Source organism: Geotrypetes seraphini, chromosome 1 (assembly GCF_902459505.1).
Source record: "Geotrypetes seraphini chromosome 1, aGeoSer1.1, whole genome shotgun sequence".
Taxonomy (NCBI): Eukaryota; Metazoa; Chordata; class Amphibia; order Gymnophiona; family Dermophiidae; genus Geotrypetes; species Geotrypetes seraphini.
In genome coordinates, this window is record NC_047084.1 from 449,436,135 (window position 1) to 449,457,251 (window position 21,117).

Consider the following 21,117-nt stretch of genomic DNA (forward strand, 5'->3'; position numbering starts at 1 on the left):
AAGCACTGACAAAAAAAAGCTCAGACCTGCAAACATCCCTGACCCCGCATAGACCCCTCCAACTAGTCCTCCAGGAATGCCCCAATCCCCGTCCTACCAAAATAGCCCCCACCAAAAAAATATATATTTTTTTAATTGCTGGTGGTCTAGTGGGCTGGGCCAAGTCTCCCCAGCTACAGGACCCGATACTCCCACCTGGCCGTATAGGCTAGGATCCAAACCTTACTTTAAAGCTGGCAGGAAGGATGCCCACTCTCTCCTTTTGAAAGTGCCTGCCTCTTCAAAATGGTAGCCCTGCCCTTGCCCTGTGCATCCTGGTATGCACTGAGAGGGGCCTCAATAAAATATAAGGAGGAAAACTCGTTATATGGTATTTAGGCACCAGGCAGGAACAGGGCTGTCATTTTGAAGAGATAGACCCTTTCAGCAGGAGGGAATGGGAATCCTTCCTGTCTGTCTTCAAAATAAGGTATAGGAGGGTTGGGGGGGACAGTCCTCAACCCATAAGGCCAGGTTAGAAGGGAAGATCCTTGAGCTGGGGGAGCCCTGGGTCCTTGAGGAGGGGCTTGGCTCACTAGATCACCAGTGATTTTTTTGTGGAGCTATTTTTGGAGGGCTGGGGGGAATCAGCGGGAGTGCAGAGGTTAGGGGAATTTCCCAGGACCTGCTGCTTTGGCAGATGTGCCAGTGCTGCCCTGCTACTTCCAAAGTCTGTATTTTTGGGGAGCTCCTGTGGAAGTAAGGTAGCAGGGATGGCAGCATTGCTGGCAGGGAGAAGGAAAGGAGAGAGATAGCAGACATCTTGGGGGTGGAATTGGGAGAAAGAAAGATTCTGAACACTCTTGGGGGGAATGGGAAAGAGAAATGCTGTATACTTTATGGTGGCATGGGAGGAAAGGAAGTAGAGAGAGGCTGGACTACTGGGGGATAGGCAGTATGAAAGGGGAGATGGAGACTGGAGAGGAAAGGAATGGAAAATGTTGGAATGTGGGTGGGTTGGGATGCACAGCTGATGGCTCACTTAGGGCAGCAGATACCTGCTGGGCATCTTTGAAAGCAGGCCTTTTTCACCTCTTTTAGTTATGTTATCATTTCTCCATTCTCACCACAAATAGCCCAGAGCTGTTTCTAAAAAGTTCATAGCTTTATTTCAGTCAGATAAAATAAATACATCCTTTATGTACATTGGCTGCTCATAAGTTAGCAAAAGCTGTACAACAATTTCCAGTAAGAACAATGAAAAGCCATAGTTAATCTATATACAGAAAAATCATGTCACATCCAAGAAGAAAGGCTTCCCTTACCTTCTGAATCATTAAAACACCTAAGGGAGGGTCCAATTCTGGTTCAAAACACACAAAGGAACAGCAGGAGAAAGGGTTGATTTCATGACATCTTATGTCATACAGATAAATACTCCAATACACAAAACAGAGGTTAACACCTAGAATTATTTTTCAAAATTAAGAGCAAAGTTACAGAGCACCAAGAATGAATATTTGGAAACACTTTTCTATACATTAACAGGTGCTACAAAGCAACATCTTTTATAAGAATATTTTGCAATACAATAAGCTGCCATTTTCCATACCATAATGGTAGACGATAACAGCTTACACTGGATGAACCAGAGAAATGCTCACAGCCTTCTGGTTCCTGAACAACTTGAGAGAAATCTAATGTTTCCAAACAGACATTCCTCAGGGCTAAGTTGAGGGCTATGCGAGTGGTGTGGCCACGGTGCCAAAATTTCTCCTTTTCTTGGTTGCAGCACAGTGGATGGGACTCTGGCACCAGAGGGCACAGGTCTGGCTCAGTATGGTCTTATCTCTCATCAAACTTTAAGGGTAGGTTCTCTCTTTCCCCAGTCAGGATTGAGAAGTTACAGAAAGGCCACAGCTTCTGATTCTTAAATAAGAGAGTGCAGGATTCTTTGTTTAAAATTGTTTTTACCTATTCAAATACTGGAGATTTGGCAAATAACTACAATTTTATAACACCTTAGTGATCTAGAGTCTTTATGTAACTTATATCTCCCCTTCCTCCCTCCCACAGGGATGCAGCTGCTAGACAACTGTGATTTAACTGGGTGCAAGGTGAGGAAAGACTCCTGTACTAACCCATTATGATGTAAAAATCTATTTCTTCAATAGGAAAAAAAGTCAGAAGGGATGTTCATTTTGCTTATTTTTGCTCTACACAACACCAAAGAGCAATGGGAAATAAAGGGAAACCAGAAATGTTTGTAACATACATCCCCTTAAAAAAGTGTGTGGGGCACAAAGTGAACAAGGCAAAGTGAAAATCTCATTTAGTTTTAAAAATCTACTGTGTTCCAGTGTTTTCAACAGTACAAAATTACTATTACATATTCTATGAAGAACATTTTGGTTTTATTCTAAAAAAAATGAAAGGCACTTATAGGCTTATAAGCACTTCTTTCTTCTAAGATGCCAACTCCTACCTATCCCTGAAGGTCATGTGTGAGAAAGGGAAAAGAAAGGATCTGGCAACAATCACTTTTTTATTTTAATTCTATCATCTCATTCCAAGACACTCTTTCTTAAATTGATTCACTAGCATCCATCACACCTGGCCTCAGAATTCTGTATTAGGGTTATCCATAGAGCAAGATAAACCCCTAGTGAACCAGCCACAATGCCACTTATATAAATCATCCCTTAGCAAGTGCCACCATCCAGGGCAAGGCCTTCTGGAATTGGGCAATAGGAATCAGTGCAGAAGAAATGAAGGACCTGGATGCTTCAGTAATGCCAAACTTGTGCTTTTTTTCTCTTGCTGGTTAATAAGATATTTAAAAAATGTTAGTATTTGTTGTGCCCTTATCAAAATTGCAGTATTCCATCCTTACAAGGACCTTTCAGATCTGATCCATTTGGTCAGATTTCTCCTACAACTCCATGGCTCTCCATGTCTTTATTCCAGAAGATTTTTTTCAGCTTTTTTTCAATCCAGACTATGCAAGTCTATCAACACCAATCCATCACAAGTCTGTCACTTTGTTTTCCACTACAGCTGCAATTTGCTGAAGGCGATAGGCTAGCTGCAGTTTCTGTCCCATGGGGTCCTCCTCCAGTGCAGTAATTATCTAGAGAGGTAACAGAAGCAAACATTTTATAGTGCCCTAACAACAACCCAGCATTCCTCCAAAAACAATGGGCTAGGTTCACTAAACCCACCGATCAAGTCCCAACCACTTAGCGAACCCTTTGTGACCCGGACCCGATTCATTAACCTGCCTCCCAATCCGATTCCGATCCACGCATGCAAATGAGGGGAATGGCATGCAAATATAGGCAGGCAACAATTCACAAAAAAAAAAAGAGGAACACCAACTGGGCTGGCTGATCTCAAAACAAGCGAAATCCCTGCCAACTTCCAGCCCTGATCTTCCAGCCCTGTACTCTATCCCTGATCTGCACCAATCTTCCATCCCTGCTCTCTGCCATGATTCTCCGCCCTTCCCTGCAGCGCAAGCCTGTGGTTTTAACCCGTTTTAAACCCGCAGGTTAAAACCATGGGCTTGCGAGTAAAAAGTAAAAAAATTTAAACACGGACATCAAACTCATGCGCAGACCATCTACAAGCAAAGTAGATGGTCTGAGCATGTGTCTGGATTGATGGAGAGTGATCCATGTAGTTGGTGGGGAAGGCGTTCCTCCGATCGCCCCAATTGAATACAGGCCCGTTGTGAATCAGTCGGCCTGCGTCGGATCGGACACGGAGCAGAGTGAATCGGGCAGGTTAGTGAATCTAGGCCAATGATCCTGCACTATTTTCTGCTAGGAGAAGCTGAATGCAAAACCTGTGAGCTTCCCCTCCCCTCCAATTCAATTATTGAAATCAATGCTCATCATGTAAATGAAGCCCATCCCTCATGGTAAAAAAATGTTCCAGAGTTGGACACAACAAAATCTGAAACTACAGAATGACACAGGGACACATTTTTCCCCGTCCCAGTAAGAACTTAATTTCACCATCCTCACGAGTTTTGTTGCTGTCCCTGTTCTTGACCCATTCCTGTAAGCTCTGCTTTAACTGCACAAGCCTTGAACACTTATGATTTTAAAGTGTTTGAGGCTTGTGCAGATGAGGATAGAGCTTGCAGAATGGGGCAGGGACAGGAAAAGAACTCAAATGGGACAAGAAAATGAGTTCCCGTGGGGTCGGTAAAAAAATTTGTCTCCGTGTCATTCTCTATTTGAAACCTTAGTTTTGGGATCAGCTTTTGGGGTGTGTGAACTATAGAGCTATACATGAGAAGGCACCAGGCATGAGGGGGAGCACTGGTCTATCCTTCCACATTGTGAAAGAGAGAAGGGGGATGCTGGGTAGAAGACAGAAATGAGATGGTGTGCTGGAGCCACTGCCATTAGCCAAGGAGGTTCCACCATAGTGGAATCTTCACTACCTACAGGAAAGCATCAATTTTGTTTTTCACACAGGGCACTACACTTAGCTAGAGTTGGGCCCTGCCCAATATAGAGGGCCATTATACTAAGGTATTCCTATAACTATGGCAATCAGGAGAGAGGTTTTACTGTATGTTCCTAAATTGTTTTTTAATACCTGTCTTCTCTTCACTTACCTGATCATAATATTTGTTGATATAATTATAAAGTTCTTGCAGTGCCACCAAGCAGTTCAAATCTGTGGCATGATTCTATCAAAATCCAGAGAAAAGAAAATATTAACTTGTTAGTCAATAACCATACAGCATCCTGTCCCAGAAAGTAAAAATAAATAATTCTACAAGGCTTCCATAAAATCACTGTGATATCAGATGCCTCTGACACACAAGGTACCTTTACTAGATTAAGACCCATTTTTTTCCATCACTGTACCAAAAGTCTTTTTTTCTTCTTACTATGTATGTCCTTACCCCTGAGAGTTCTGTCAGTGAGGAATTCATTTCCTGGTAACTGGCAGGAATGGTCTGCTGGATATCCATATAGTATCTGAAAGATACAATAATCCAGGGATGAAGCTAGGTATCAAAGTGAGAAAAGCTTCTACTCGGTACACAAAACACAGGTCCCAAATGTTTGACACAAACTGGGATACTTTGGAGAGACTAGTCCAAGCCAATCAGGTTGCAGGTGGCCCATTGCAAGATTGTACATGCAAAAAATTACATTTTTTTAAAACAGTACCTGGTATGTAGCTAAGCCTGCCTCAACCTTACTGTCATTTGTGGATGTACGTGGCCACAGTAGAATCAGGCACTAATTGTGAAGTACTTTGGTGTGATATAATGAACAGCAATCAAGCTAATCAACTAATTAAACCAAGGGATTACACAATAGAAGAGCCAGCCCTTCATGTATTCTGGGAGTGATATTTTGCTCAGAACCTACTGAATGCCATGGACAATTCAGAGAATGCATCCTAAACAGGTACTGTATATAACCTTCCAGTCAATGTTTTTCCAAAGACGCAAGTGTAGAGTGCCATGCAAAGTACTTGAAGGTTCCTATGATGTATTAATGCAGAGGTTCCCCACCTTCTTGGTTTTGTAAACCCTATATTAATCTCCAGAAGGTTCACCCCACAAGATCATTCTTGCCGTTGTTCCTGAGTCTTCTCTCTTTAGTACAAAGCTCTTCCCCTTTCTGTCTCTGCCAATTTGTCTCTCTCTCTCTCTCTCCAAAGCCATCTTCCTCTACTTGCCTTTGTATTCTGCTCCCATGATTATAGCAGCACGAGAAGACTGTTTTCTCTGTGTTCTGTGGATTAATGGTATCATGAACCCTCCCCTTGGGTCCGTGGACCGAGAATTGGGAACCACTGCATTAAGGATATCCTCCTTCAATGTACACTCAGATCTGGGACAGGCTAATTCAGAGCTTGTTCTATCATTGACTGGGCCAAAATTAATGAGAGAAATTAAAAGCTCAATTTAGATATGCTGCAGGTTATGGGATAACTGGATTGGTACCAACACCTAGGAGTGTGCTCTTGTTTGTTTCATTTTTATTTCATTTGCAGTGTCATAAGTTTTTATTTAGAGCAGACCAACCACCTTATATACTAATACAGCAAGGGGCATCACAGACCTGCAAAATATACCTACAATTGCTCACAATTTTACTCAAAGCATAAAGGGAACCCACTGGTGGTTAGATAGGAGAAATTGGAAGGAAAAATATATGCCAGGCTTACTCTAGAGAGGTAACTAAACCAAAAGAGAGGGGACAAGTCCAAAAACCAATCAACCCGGGGTGTGCAAATGATATGATGAACAATGTAGTCTTCAAATAAGTCTTTAATAACTTAAAATCCGTTGATTGACCGTGCGGCGCCTGCGTGTCTCCTCTCCCTTCCTCCCCTCCCTCTGTGGCTCGCGCACTGCGCAGGCTGCTGCTCCCTCCCCAGAGTAGGAAGAAGATGCTGAATGGAAATGGAGAACAGAGAGTGGGGAGAAGATGCTGAAGGGAAATAAGGAACAGAGAGTGGGGAGAAGACGCTGCAGGAAAATGGGGAAGAGTGAGTGGGGAGAAGACGCTGGCAGGGAAGAAGACAGAGATGCCAGACTAAGGGAGGAGCGGAGGGAAGAAGATGGGTGCCAGACCAATTTGGAAGGAGGGAGAAAGGGAGAGGCACAGTAACAGAGCAAGTGGAAGATGCAGAGAGAAGAGAGACAGTGGATGGAAGGAAGAGAGTAACAAGAAGATGAGGAAAGTAGAAACCAGAGAAGACAAAGGTAGAACAAAAATTTTCTATTTATTTATTGCTTTAGGAGACATGTGTCACTGTTTCGGTGGTGTTGCACTATATGCAGAGTCCAGCTTCTTGCTGGTTCAATTTAACCTTTGTCTATGTATTTATATTTTATCCCCCCCTTTTACAAAACTGTGGAGCATTTTTTAGCGCCAGCCATGGTGGTAGCAGCTCTGATGCTAAGAATTCTATGAGCGTCAAGAGCTGTTACCACCATGGCTAAAATCCACACTACAGTTTTGTAAAAGAGGGAGGGGTTAGTTTGTGATGACATATTCCATACTAGGCGAAGGTGTTTTCTGAGTGTTCAAAAGACATGGTTTTCTGTTAGGATTGACGGTGCAGGATTGATCTGTACTAGTCTGGCTTGTTTAGTTCTACAATAGGTGTATTGATGCTGTACTGCTCACTGCAGTATGTAAGATACTGCCTTTTCCTAGGTACTCATGTGTGCCATGTGGCTTGTTACTAAAAATCATATTTTTCGTACAGATGGGGGGGTGCCAAAAAATGATGGGCCCCGGGTGTCACATATGCTAGGTATGCCACTGGGTCTTTGACCTGGGGGCCACCGCGTGAGCGGACTGCTGGGCACGATGGACCACTGGTCTGACCCAGCAGCGGCAATTCTTATGTTCAATTTTGGAACTTTCTGATATAAAAATGGCTAAGCCGGCGACGCTTCTTATCACAGTAGCCTTAGCACCAGATGAAAACTGATTGCTCAGGCTTTTCTTTAAAAATAGACAAAAAAAATTTATGGGACTTAAGATATTGATTTTTCCAGATCTGGCTTGAGATAGCAAAAAAGGAGACGTGAATTTCTTCTTTTAAAACCAGGAGTTATCGCTTTGGGGGCGATCTTTTTTTCTCCGACATCTTTGTAAATGTGTGATACAATATCGTATGAAAAAAAAATGTTTTCTTTGATCCAAGCCAGCTGACAACATTCTTGTCTACAGCACCCCAGGTTTAAGGGAAAGTATGAGGGCTATATTGATTATTTGTTATTCTGTCTCAGTCTAAAGGGCTTGTTTTTTCTTCATATAGCAACTTTGTTAAATTTCTTTTAATTGTTCGCTATGTATACCTTGGATCCTAATTGTGGACTTGAGCTGAAGTTAAGCTATATTGATTTTCTTCCTTATTTTGATGTTTGAGATGTTAGAATGAATGCTTTATTGGCTTTTCTTTATCTTTCTGTACAAGAAGATACTTGATTTGTAATTTGAAAATGATAAATAAATTTAAAAAAATTTAAAAAGTAGCAACATTCCATGCTACCAATCCAGGGCAAACAGCGGCTACCCTCATGTCTGTCTCAATAACATATTATGGACTTTTCCTCCAGAAAATTGTCCAAACCTTTCTTAAAACCAGTTACGTTAACCGCTCTTACCACAACATCTGACATGTTCCAGAACTTAACTAGTCTGAGTGAAAAAATATTTCCTCCTATTGGTTTTAAAAGTATTTCCCCATATCTTCATTGAGTGTCCCCCTAGGCTTTGTAATTTTTGAGAGGAAAAAAAAAAAAAAAAAAAAAATCGATTCACTTATACTCGTTCTACACCACTCAGGATTTTGTAGATTTTAGTCATATTTCCCCTCATTCATCTCTTTTTGAAGTTAAAGAGTTCCATCCCCATTATCATCTTGGTTGCTCTTCTTTGAACCTTTTCAAGTTCCACTATATCTTTCTTGCGATAAGGCAACCAGAATTGACCATGATACTCAAGGTGAGGTTGCACCATGGAGTGATACAGAGGCATTTTAACATTCTTAGTCTTCTTATCCATCCTTTTTTAATAATTTGTAGCATCTTATTTGTTTTTATGGCCACCACAATACATTGGGTGGAAGGTTTCATCGTATTGTCTACAATGATACCCAGATCTTTTTCTTGGGTGCTAACCCCCAAGGTGGACCCAAGCATCTGGTAACTATGATTTGGATTATTCTTTCCAATGTGCATCACTTTGCATTTGTCCACATTAAATTTCATCTGCCACTTGGAAATCTAATCTTCTAGTTTCCTAAGGTATGCCTGCAATTTTTCACAATTTGCATGCATTTTAACAACTTTGAGCAGTTTAGTGTCATCTGAAAATTATAATCACCCCACTTGTCATTCCAATTTCCAGATCATTTATAAATAAGATAAATAGCACCAGTTCCAGTACAGATCCCTGTGGCACTCCACTACTTACTCTCCTCCACTGAGAAAAATGGCCATTTAACCTTACCCTCTGTTTTCTATCTGATAACCAATTCCTAATCCACAACTGAGCATTGCCTCCTTTCCCACGACTCTAATTTTCTCAGGAGCCCTCATGAGGAACTTTGTCAAAAGCTTTCTGAAAATCTAGATGCACTACATCAACCAGCTCACCTTTATTCACATGTTTATTCATACCTTCAAAGAAGTCAAGCAAATTGGTGAGGCAAGATCTCCCTCAGTTAAACCCATGCTGACTGTCCCACAATTTTATTTTTTATAATTGTTTCCACTATTTTGCTCAGCACTGAAGTCAGTCTTACCAGTCTGTAATATATCCCCTAGAACCCTTTTTAAAAATCGGTGCAACACTGGCCACCCTCCAATCTTCAGGTACTACCTGTAGGGTTCACGTCTTCCTTTGATGCTAGAAAGAAATCACCGTAGATTCTTGAGTCTTCTACTTAGTAAAAACAGGCTACTAGGTACTATTCCACCAGATCAGCCCCTGCCTCAGGCCCACCCCTGTTTACTATAAGAAGCCATTAATCTCCTCCTCCAAGTCAGTGAAATAAAGCCTGTTGCACCACAACAGTCTGGACTTTTATTCCAGGTACTTCATGATACCCAGAAAGACATAAAACTTGTGCCCTATCCTGCACATCAGAGACTTCAACATCTTTCTTTGCAAACAGAATACTTTTTCCTCTATTCTGCCACTTCTAAAGAGGGGGAGACTGGTTGTGTAAAAGGGATCTCAAAGATGCCTCCACACATACCCCAACCCATCTTTATTGAAGAAAACACCTCCAATTCCTCCTTTATGTAGCCCATTATCAATCATGTCTTCCCTTTTGGACTCTCTTCATTCTCCAGCATTTTAGCAAATGTCTAGTGGTGGCAGTCGCCCACCTCCTATACAAGCCATGTTATCTAGTTTTTCAGTACATCATTGACAAGATTAGAGGTAAGATTTTTGAGGGACCTGTCAGGAGCCAAAGAGATGAAATTATTTACTTCCTCTAGAGTTTAGGCTTTAATTTCCAGAAATCAACTTTGAATCCAACAATCTCATTTATAGGAATAGTTCATGATACAGAAAACCCCAAAGATTTTCTAGCAACAGACAGGTTGCAATCACTGATTATACATGTCCACAACATTCAGGCTTCCACTATGACCATGGCTTGGGCCTATGTTCAAGTTCTGGGCCATATGGCCACACTCTCCATGTAATTCCTATGCTTGACCAAAAATGAAAGGCCTCAGAGGGCTCTCAGGTTCTATGGACCAAACATTCCTAATCACTTCTTTCTTCGTTTCTTGATTCAGCTGTAAACTGTGCTGTACTAGTGGATGTTTGTATTCAACCTGAATGCAAGTGTTACTTTTGCTGCACTGGAATATCATTCTGTCCTAACAATAGTAGGTGGGGAACTCACTTGGATTGGACCAGTGCTGCTTATTCCTCTCCTGAAGGTACATCTTGAGTCAGGTTGTCAGGTCAACATAATGAATATGCATATGATATTTTTGCATATAATGGATATCTTAACATATGTTAATTAACGTCACACATATCACTGGGGTAATCCTGAAAACCTGACTGGCTAAGGGTTCCCTAACAGAGGGTTAAGAAGAAATGACTCAGACTCTCCCCTCACCTGTGGCATTTGGTTGTCCAAAATCTTCTTCATATTAGTCACTTGAAATTTTGAGCCAACATTGGAAGTTTGTGCGCGTGTGCTTTTTGTAGCCTCTTAACTACTTGGATTTTTTTGCAACACTTTGATTTTTTTTATATTTAAGACAGCCAAAGACCCAATAAGATCCCTGAGGAAGGCATTTTTATTTTGCCAAAACATAGTCCACATTGGGTCATTTGTGTTTTATAAATTATTTGGTTTACATTCTGCAGGTCACTTGTGACTATATAGATCCTTTGTAGATTGTGTTGTTGGTTTTTTTGGGGGAATCTTATTAAACTACAAACTGGTACATCTGATCTGTTCCACAATCTTTTGTTGTTTTGCTGAGCCAGAGTATATGCCCAAGTTTTTGTCCTTTTCTGAGGCACTGCTATGCTAGTTCAGACAACCAAATTGCTATGTTCTGTTCTCCATGCAAACACTCCCCTCAAAACTCACATCCCCCAGTTCTCCAAACATGTCTTCATCACAACTCCTCCTCTCTTCACACCCATTACTTCCAGTAAACCACCATAAACACAAGAAAATGTCAAATACTTAAAAATCATTAGTGTAGTATAATTGCAAAGCCAGAGTATATTGGCATATTGGACGGTATCCCCAAAGGCATGCTCTCTGCAGGCATTCCCTATTTGTTCAATTTTAAATATATATATACACGTAAATTCTATTATGTAATCTCACAGATATAACAAATTGTGTATTGATTATTTTGCAATTATACTACACTAATGATTTTTAAATATTTGACATTTTCTTGTGTTTATGATGGTTTACTGTTTATTAAACTTGCTATACCTAGCTAATATATCACAGCAGTTTACAAATAATTATTATAAACTTTACAAGCTGATTCTTATAGCACATTTCTAAATAGCTCATTTTGTTGAAAAAAATTTGACCGATCCCAGACTAGGGAGTATCAATACTTACTTCTCTACCAGCTGCTTATAACGTGGGATTTCTCGGGCATATAAGAGCTTGTTCACTGGAGAATCCTGTAGGGATGATTTAAAAAGAATGAGACCAGGAATCATTATCTTAGGCAAGCTGTTATAAAAGAGGCATTGCTCTTAGGCATCAGATTGGTCCTTGCATACATCTGATGTCAGTTTGAGAGATGACATATTATATGGCTTAATTCATAGGTGGTCTACACTAGATTAATTGCCACAAGCAATTCATGTTCTGGTATAAACAATTTCTTATACCAGATGGAATAAATACATGCATGGCTTAAGCCAATGTCTCGCAAACTTTTTCGAGCCGGGGCACGCTAAACTTAGTGTCCCCGGCTTGAGACACCCGGGAATGTACTGGCATCGGCGTGATGACAACGTTACACGCATGCGTGATGTAGTACGCCGACATCAAATGGGCCTTGCGCCGAGAGGAGAGAAGGGCCAGAGAGAAGGAGAAGAGCCAGCGAGAAGAGAGAAGGACCGGCGGAGAGAAGGGCCAGCAGAGAGAAGGGCCGGCAGAGAGAAGAGGTGCCAGCTTCAGGAGATTGCTTACAGGACGCGCCTCTCTTCGCGAAAGGAATGTCCTATAGACAGTCAGTTGGTGCAGGCATCTCTCCTCTTTCCCAGTGTACCGCAGCACACCTGAGATCTCAGGAAGCACACTGATGTGCCACGACACACAATTTGCGATACACTGACTTAGGCTAAGAAATAAAAAAAGTAGTAGGCTCATTCATACTTTCTCCTCCCTGTTGTTACACCTTGCACTAGGACTGTGCATTCATTCGCAAAAACATGGAAATATCAATTACATTTCCCAAGTATTTTGTGTATTTTATATTTATAAATTCCCTAATATACAAAAACAAAAAGACATATCATGCAATATTAATCATAACAACCATTACATTACCAAAGAAAAAGCCCTGAAGATAAGATCCCTGAATTACTCTTAAATGAAGAAATATTTTTTTTTGGGGGGGGAGAAATCACAAAAGAAAATAAATCAAGCCCCCCCAAAAAAGCAATCAAACAAAATGTTATCCGCAAATAAATTAAAAGCCTCTTCTAAATCATCAACTATCTAAACACTCACTGCCCGACATTTAGCTGTATTTAGCCAGCCAGGAATGGCTCCTGGCTGGATAAATGCCGCTAAGCTGTCTAACTACTGATATTCAGCAGGAAATAGCTGACTATTTCCCTCTGAATATCCCACTCAGAGGAATGGCCGGTGACTGGCTATGTCACACAACATAGCCGTCATCGCCAATGTTCATCAGGTCACTGGCTAAGTCTAGCATCCAATCCGACCAGCCAATGAATATCGTCTTAGTCTGCTATGTCTTCGGTGGCTGAACTGAACCCATAAAGTCAATACCAGTGGTCAGATATTGCCCTGGCACTGTACATCTGGGTTTACCGCTGACTGCTGGAGGAAGCCATGCTGTCTCCTGTGGTCTAAATATCAGCCCCTCAGTATCTTCCTCTGTTGAAATCTCAGACATTTAAAATGAAATTTAAGCAAAAACAGTCATGAAAGGTTCAATGTCCCTTATCTATGTTAAAGAATATGGATCCCCATGTAGTTTTTAATTTGAAATGACAGGAAAAAAATCTGAAATTGTGTAATTTTTTCATGTGTCAGCAAAAGGACATACTATTAACATCACTCCCAAAACAAATATTTTATTAAAAATCCAAACAAACAAAAAAATACCACAAATTATATGCGAAACTAAAGAGAGATTAGTTCTTATCTGATCATTTTTGTTCCTTTAGTTTCTCCAGACCAGTTCGGACAAGCAGGTTATGGGAGTGTGTGGTGCAGGGGTTAGAGCTATAGCCTCAGCACCCTGAGGCTGTAGGTTCAAATTCCTCTCTGCTTCTTGTGACTCTGGGCAAGTCACTTAATCCCCTAATTGCCCCAGGTACACTAGATACGAGTTTGAGCCCACCTGGACAGATAGGGAAATATGATAAAGTACCTGAATGTAAACCACTTAGGATATAAGTGGTATATAAATAATATATGTCTGTGTATATGTGTATGTGTTCATACGGGACCTTGTCAAATGCCTTCTGAAAATCCAGATATACAATGTCGACCGGGTCACCCTTGTCTATCTGCCTATTTACTCCCTCACAGAAGTGCAGTAAGTTTGTCAAGCAAGATCTTCCTTTGCTGAATCCTTGCTGGCTGGTCCTCATCAGATTGTGTCCATCAAGGTGATCAATGATGTGGCCTTTTATCAGCACCTCTACCATCTTTCCCGGTACCTAAGTCAGACTCACTGGTCTGTAGTTTCCCGGATCTCCCCTCAAATCTTTCTTGAAGTTCATCGTAACATTCACCACTTTCCAGTCTTCCAGAATCCTTCCTGATTTGATCGACAGATTGGCTATTAGTTAAAGCAGTTCAGCTATAACCCTTTTCAGTTCCTCGATTACCCTCGGATGGATGCCGTATGGTCCCAGGGATTTATCATTTTTAAACCTATCAATCTGCCTGCATACCTCTTCTAGACTGACCGTCGACCCTGTCAGTTTCCCATCTTCGTTTCCTGTCGGCTTCTGGCATATTGGATATATCCTTGTCAGTAAATACAGACGCAGTTTGTCAGCAATGGCTTTGTCCTCCTTTAGTACTCCCATAATTCCATGGTCATCTAACGGCCCCACTGCTTCCTTCATGGGTCATTTCCCCTTAATATAATCGAAAAAACGGCTTAAAATTTTTTGCAGATTATCATAGGTGCCTTGTTGAACAAGTTTAAGATTTTAAATTGAACATGAAAAGATACTGATAACCAATGTAATTTTCTTAAGGTGGGAGAAATGTGCTCATAGCGAGATAACATCACAGCGGTAGCTTATGGGAGAATCAGACAGAATCCATACGCTTATGCTGAAGGATTTGTTGGAAGGCCAGTCACATCATTTTAGTCTCTAATCTATTGATGGACCATATCAACTGATCCAAGAACCACTGTCCTTGAGCAATCTGGTTCAGGCAATGGGCACCCCAGCCCCTGAGGCTTGTGCCCATGGTGACCACTATCCACTCTGAGATCTCCATGGGCATCCTCACACGAAGATAAGAGTTCTGCAACCACCAGGCCAAGTTCTCCCAAGCCTTCCCCTTCAAGGAGAGATGCACCTAACGTTCTTGAGACTGGTGGGACCACCAGCTCAGTAAAGAGCTTTGCATGGTTACAATGTGCCCCCTGACCCATGAGACCACCTCTATAGGTGCTGCCATGGAGCCCAACACTTGAGGACCAGTCATCACGGCTTCAGCCAAGGAAGATCTTGCTTGACAAACTTACTGCATTTCTTCAAGGGAGTAAATAGGCAGATAGACAAGGTCGACCCAGTCAACATCATATATCTAGATTGTCAGAAGGCATTCAATAAGGTCCCGCATGAACGTCTACTTTGAAAAATTGCGAGCCATGGAATCAAGGGTGATATACTCACGTGGATCAAAAACTGGTTGGCAGATAAGAAACAGAGAGTGGGCTAAATGGACTATACTTGGACTGGAAGAGTGTCACGAGTGGAGTGCCGCTTGGTTCAGTGCTTGGGCCTGTGCTCTTCAACATATTTATAAATGACCTAGAAATTGGCACAATGAGTGAGGTGATTAAATTTGCGGACAATACAAAGTTATTCAGAGTAGTGAGGACACAGGAGGATTGTGAAGACCTACAACGAGACATAAACACATTCGAGGAATGGGCCGCGAAATGGCAAATGAGGTTTAACATGGATAGGTGCAAGATGATGCATGTCAGTTACAAAAATCATAAGCACGAATACAGGATGTCCGGTGCTATACTTGGAGAGAGCCCCCAGGAAAGACACTTGGGAGTATTTGTAGACAAGTCAATGAAACCGTCCACGCAATGCGCAGTGGCGGCGGAAAAAAGGGCAAACAGGAATGATTAAGAAGGGGATCACAAACAGATCTGAAAAGGTTATCATGCCGTTATACCGGGCCATGGTACGCCCCCAACTGAAATACTGCGTCCAACACTGGTCGCAGTACAGGAAAAGAAAATAGTACTACTCAAAAGAGTCCAGAGAAGAGCGACAAAAATGGTTAAGGGACTGGAGGAGTTGCCGTACAATGAGAGGCTAGAGAAACTGGGCCTCTTCTCCCTTGAAAAGAGGAGACCGAGAGGGGACATGATCGAAACATTAAAGATATTGAAGGAAATTGACTTAGTAGAAAAAGAGAGATTGTTCACCCTCTCTAAGGTGAAGAGAACGAGAAGGCACTCATTAAAGTTAGAAGGGAACAGATTCCCTACAAACGTAAGAAGTTCTTCTTCACATAGAGAGTGGTAGAAATTTGGAACGCTCTTCCAGAGGCTGTTATAGAGGAAAGCAACTTTCAGGGATTCAAGAAAAGGTTGGATAAGTTCCTACTGGAACAGAATACAGGTAAGGCTAGACTCAAATAGGGCACTGGTCTTTGATCTAAGGGTTGACGCGTGAGCAGACTGCTGGGCACGATGGACCACTGGTCTGACTCAGCAGTGACAAATCTTATCTTCTTATGTTTTTATGAAGATAGTCTCAAGCCCAAGGCCTGGATCCTCAAAGCAACCTGGAATCCGAGCCTGCATCTTCAACACCTTCTCCTTTGTCAGAAAACTCAAATCTTGTTTGTTACTGAAATGACACCCAGGTAACTCAATTCCCTGAGATATGAGAAGCTTGCTTTTGGAGCAGTTCACCATCCAAGTCCAACAACTGATCCATATGTTCTATTGCAATCCTGCACTGATTTTGCATGAATGAGTCAATGATTCAAGTAGGGATGATCTAAAATACCTTCCTTGAACAAGGCCACCGCCACAGTGACTATGACTTTGGAAAAGGTTTTGGTGCCATAGCCAAACTGAATGGTAGAATGAAAAATTCCTAATACTGCCCTAGAACAAAAAAAGATGAGATACTGCTATCAAGCTGGTTGAATGGGGATGTGTAGATAAGCTTCCAGCAAATCCAGAGAGGAACACTCCCTGCTTCATCACAGCTAGGAGAGAAATCTTCCTCCACAGATCACAAACCTCTCACCTGGAGAATGAAGATCCTTCTCAGGGCTCTCCCAGCCACTGGGAGCCCTAAGTGAGTTCCCCTCTTCCCAGGTAGCACAACACTCCAGACACTACTGTTTGGAACTGGCCACAAGTTCTCCAGCTCCAGATCTGCCTCAGATCTGACCTCCTTATACATGGACTAAACAAAATGCAGAGAAAAACCTTAACACCCCCCCCCCCCCACCAAAAAAAAAAGCTTCAAGAGAATTGCCAGCAGAGGAAAGCAAAAATGCTGCCAATGGCACCTGAGCAAAATAAGCCAAAAGCTGCAATAACCCCACTGTTCGAGTCAGCTGGGCATTCTCCTCTCTTCCTGTTGTAGATGTAGGGGCACTAGCCACTGCTGTATTTGCACTCAACCCCATGGCTTCCTCTATAATCCTGGTGCAAAACTTACAGGTGCTGCCAGAGATCTCCATGGCATGATTGACATGTGTAGCAGTATCAGTCCATGACTGGCCAAGACATGCTAAACAAACAGTATGGCATGGTCCCCCCTTCTTTCCCTCACCAAAGGCCACCTGTGGCACAGGAGAAGCAGCAGAAACATACCTGAAAGCCAACCTAGGTTCAAGAGAAAGGTCACTAGGCATTGAGCAAAACTCCCAATAACTGTGTACTGGCTCTCTAGGTTTCCTCATCAGATGTTGGGAGGGGAAGCAAGGCAATCTACCACTCTCCATTAGAGAAGGTCAGGGAGGGAGAGAGGGACCTGGTCATCCCAGATGTGACACCCCCAATGGACAGGACCTGGGGTAGCTGGGAACCTGTCCCAATACAGCTTCCTCAAAGCCCAAAAACAACTGCGAGGGGGGAGCAGTTTCCCCTTCAGGAGGACTCAAGAAGAAAGGAGAGAAAGCTCTTGCTCCCCCCCAAAAAAAATTCACTCACCCAATCCACCCCACAATAGTTGGGCTACATAAGCAACTACTATCTGCTGGAGACTGTGAATACTGGCTGATGCTGGACACTTTGAGGTTAGTGTTCTCAGCCTCCATCTGCTGGTAGAGTTAACCTGCTCATTTGAACTATCTGGAGAAATACTAAGAAAACATAATTTTTTGGCCTGCACACCCCTACCTTATACTATGTACTTACCCGTCCAACTTTATGCTCTGCAACAGTGCAGGAGTCTATGAACGTTTGGGCGATGACAGACAAAATAGCATACACATTATCAGATACTTGCACATCACATATCAGCTGTGGATTCTTCAGAATTAAAACCCAGAACCGCAGAAGTAGGCTGAGGACAGAGAGAGAAAGATGAACACTAGAATATAATGGCAGATAATGACAGAAGACTGAGCAGTCCTTCTCTTGTTGTAATTCTTTATGACATCCTTTGTAAACTCTGATTTTACCCTTTATCACTGCTCCAAACTTGTGTCTGTTCTAGGTTTTCTTAGATTCTAATACAATTTTATTCCTATCACCTCTACTTGAAGGCTGCTACAAATACACACCACAGCCTGAAAATACTGTATGGCCAGTCAGTTTTACAAAATTTGTTTTCTTAAAAGGCCAACTCTTCCTCCATCCCTTTCTAATTAGCTTGGAGGTCACCCATCAGTGAGAATATGCTGCCCGTTTGTCCTGGGATAAAGCACAGTTACTTACCGTAACAGGTGTTATCCATGGACAGCAGGCAGATATTCTCACAACCCACCCACCTCCCCGGTTTGGCTTTTTAGCTGGCTTATCTTAACTGAGGGACCGTGCACCTATGTTGAGCAGAAAGGTACTTGTGCATGCGCGGTGTGGGCTAATCGCGAACGTTCTAAATTTAAAGTTGCGATTCACTTTTCAAGTGTCTGTACCGGGGCTCCACCGGTGACGTCACCCACATCAGTGAGAATATCTGCCTGCTGTCCCTGGATAACACCTGTTACGGTAAGTAACTGTGCAATATGTGAACTTCGCAGAGCCACTTATAAACCTTTTCATCAACTCCTGGTCAATATCAACCAGAAAGCTTAAAACATTTCAGTTGATCCTTCTCTCTCCCAAAGGTGTAAAATACAAGCATATATTTAACCTACTTCGGTACCAAGACCTGGAACAATCTTCTAACAATTATCAAGACAGAACTTAACTACCCCAAAAAAGAAGTGAAAATTTTTCTTTTGGAGAATATATATTGCACTCCATTGACACTTAACAAGTATGCTCTTCCACAGCAACCCACACAGCATTTCACCCTTCCAGAAACCACAAGAGCTCCCCCTCCCCAAACTCTACATAACAATCACACCAATCTACTTGTATCTAACTCAAGTGTAATGTACTTCAAACTGCTGTACTGTAGTTCTAATGGCAACTCAATGTTCCCCTCTATTGAACGATTACTACATCTATCTCTGGTAAGTATCTCATAGTATGAGAGGGTGCTGAAAATTTGTCAGCTCAACCAAGAAGAGAATGACATAGATATGGTTCAATCAATGATCTGAAAATGTCAAAATATAGGATTTCATTTCTGCAAATTAGCATTTAATAAAATAAGATAACACTCTTTTCAGCTACAGTGGCAAAATAATGCTCAGAATTTAAGAAGTTGGTTGGTTACTTTATATTTCATTGTTGTAACTCCTAAATGTAATATAAACTTCTTGGCAGCTTTTGGTGACAAAAATCAGCGACTGGTCTGGAAGTGCCGGTACAGTGCCAGCACTGTGAAAATCATCACTGGCGTGTGTTTTGACATGCAATTTATGAAAATAAAAAATCCCAGATTGAAGTTCAGCAGGCGAGATGCCTGCCTTCTCTGGCTGCGTCGCTGACAACCAACACACCCCCAACCCCCCTTGGCAGCGGAAAAGATGCCCAATTTCTCCCCACTGCCAACTGACATACACCCCAAGCAGTGGGAGAGATGCCCACATCCTGGGATACACTGGGAAGGGGCCTAAGGCCCTGACTGGCCCAGGCACCTATGGGAGGGGCCTTAGGCACCTGGGCCAATAAGGGCCTTAGGCCCCTCCCTCCCAGTGCGTCCTGAAGTGCTGGGAGTAGGACCACAGAAGACAAACTTAAATAGTGATAGAGGTGTGATAGACCCTGATCAAATTTCAGAGGATTCTGTTTGAGGAGCAAGCTAAACTGAAGGTGGACAAAGCAATGAAAGCAGTGCATGCACATAGATCTCATGCATATTCATTGGGGAAATCTTGAAAAACCGACTGGATTGAGGCCCTCAAGGAGGGACTTTGAGACCCCTGCACTAGATGAAGGTCTTCTCAGACAAATCTGATCAATTTCTTTGACTGGGTGATCATAGAATTGGATAATGGGACTACGCTAGATTTTAGATTTTAGCAAAGCCTTTGTCAGTGTTCCACACAGGTGTCTAATAAATAAACTGGGTGCACAAGGGATGGGCCCCAAAGTGTCAGACTGGGTCAAGAACTGGTTGAGTGGAGGCGACAAGGGGGTAGTGGTCAATGGAGATCTCTCTGAGGAAAGGGATGTTACCATTAGTGTACCTCAAGGTTCAGTTCTTGGTTCTGTTCTTTTTAAAAAAAAACATTTTTGTAAGCGATATTGCTGAAGGTCTGTCACGTAATATTTGCCTCTCTGCGGATGATACCAAAGTCTGCAATAGAGTAAACATCCCTGGTGGTGTGAGCATGAGGAAGGACCTAGCGAAGAGCTTGAAGAATGGTCTGAAAAATCCAAGGGAATGGTACAGTTTAGAGGATGAAGAAATTTTGAGCATGAAAGAAGAGCGGGACTTGGAAGTGGTAGTATGTGATGATCTTAAGATGACTAAATGGGTCAAAAAGGTGACGGCGAAAGCTAGAAGGATGCTAGGGTGCATAGGGAGAGGTATGGCCAGTAGAAAAAAGGCGGTATTGATGCCCCTGTATAAAACTTTGGCAAGAACTCATTTAGAATATTGTGTACAATTCTAAAGACCGCACCTTCAAAAAGATATAAACAGGATGGAGTTGGTACAGAGGAAGGCTACTAAAATGGTCAGTGGTCAATGTCAAGGGAGGTCGAGACCTCTCGATTTCAATGCATCCTGCATCCCCAGTGTCTGATGCAGCTTCTAGAGACCAATGCTCCCAATGCAAAATGTCTGCACTAAAAATCCTTTTGTGCTGCTTTTCAGAACTCCCGAGTTCCGATTCTTTGCCTTGACTTCTGAAAATAAAGTTTACAAGAATATTAATAATGATCGGGTCCAAACACTGCAGGCACTGATATGAAATCTGTGTTGGGTATGGTCTGGGAGTTTTTTTCTGGCACATATTGGGGAAAAACAGCCACTATCAAACGGCTTGATAGAGAAAAGTTTATCCTGTCCAATTTTCTAAAGCTTAAGAGGGCCTGGTGAGCTGTAGAAAAGAAAGGCAGTTTAAAAAGTACCA

The 21,117-nt window shown here is 42.2% G+C and overlaps 1 protein-coding gene across 8 annotated transcripts in view; it reads right to left on the reverse strand.

The window, feature by feature from the left end:
* Positions 1 to 1,123: 1,123 nt before the first annotated feature.
* The window catches only part of PLXNB3 (plexin B3), a 119,605-nt gene continuing 99,611 nt past the window's right edge, over positions 1,124 to 21,117 (reverse strand). For all 8 annotated transcript variants that reach the window (XM_033920935.1, XM_033920911.1, XM_033920902.1 and 5 more), the window contains 5 exons: positions 17,840 to 17,987; positions 11,602 to 11,666; positions 4,904 to 4,979; positions 4,610 to 4,684; positions 1,124 to 3,109 (listed from right to left, as the gene is read on the reverse strand). In XM_033920935.1, the coding sequence (XP_033776826.1) occupies positions 3,005 to 3,109; positions 4,610 to 4,684; positions 4,904 to 4,979; positions 11,602 to 11,666; positions 17,840 to 17,987 (469 nt within the window). In that variant the 3' untranslated portion in view covers positions 1,124 to 3,004. The remainder of the gene's footprint in view (positions 3,110 to 4,609; positions 4,685 to 4,903; positions 4,980 to 11,601; positions 11,667 to 17,839; positions 17,988 to 21,117) is intronic.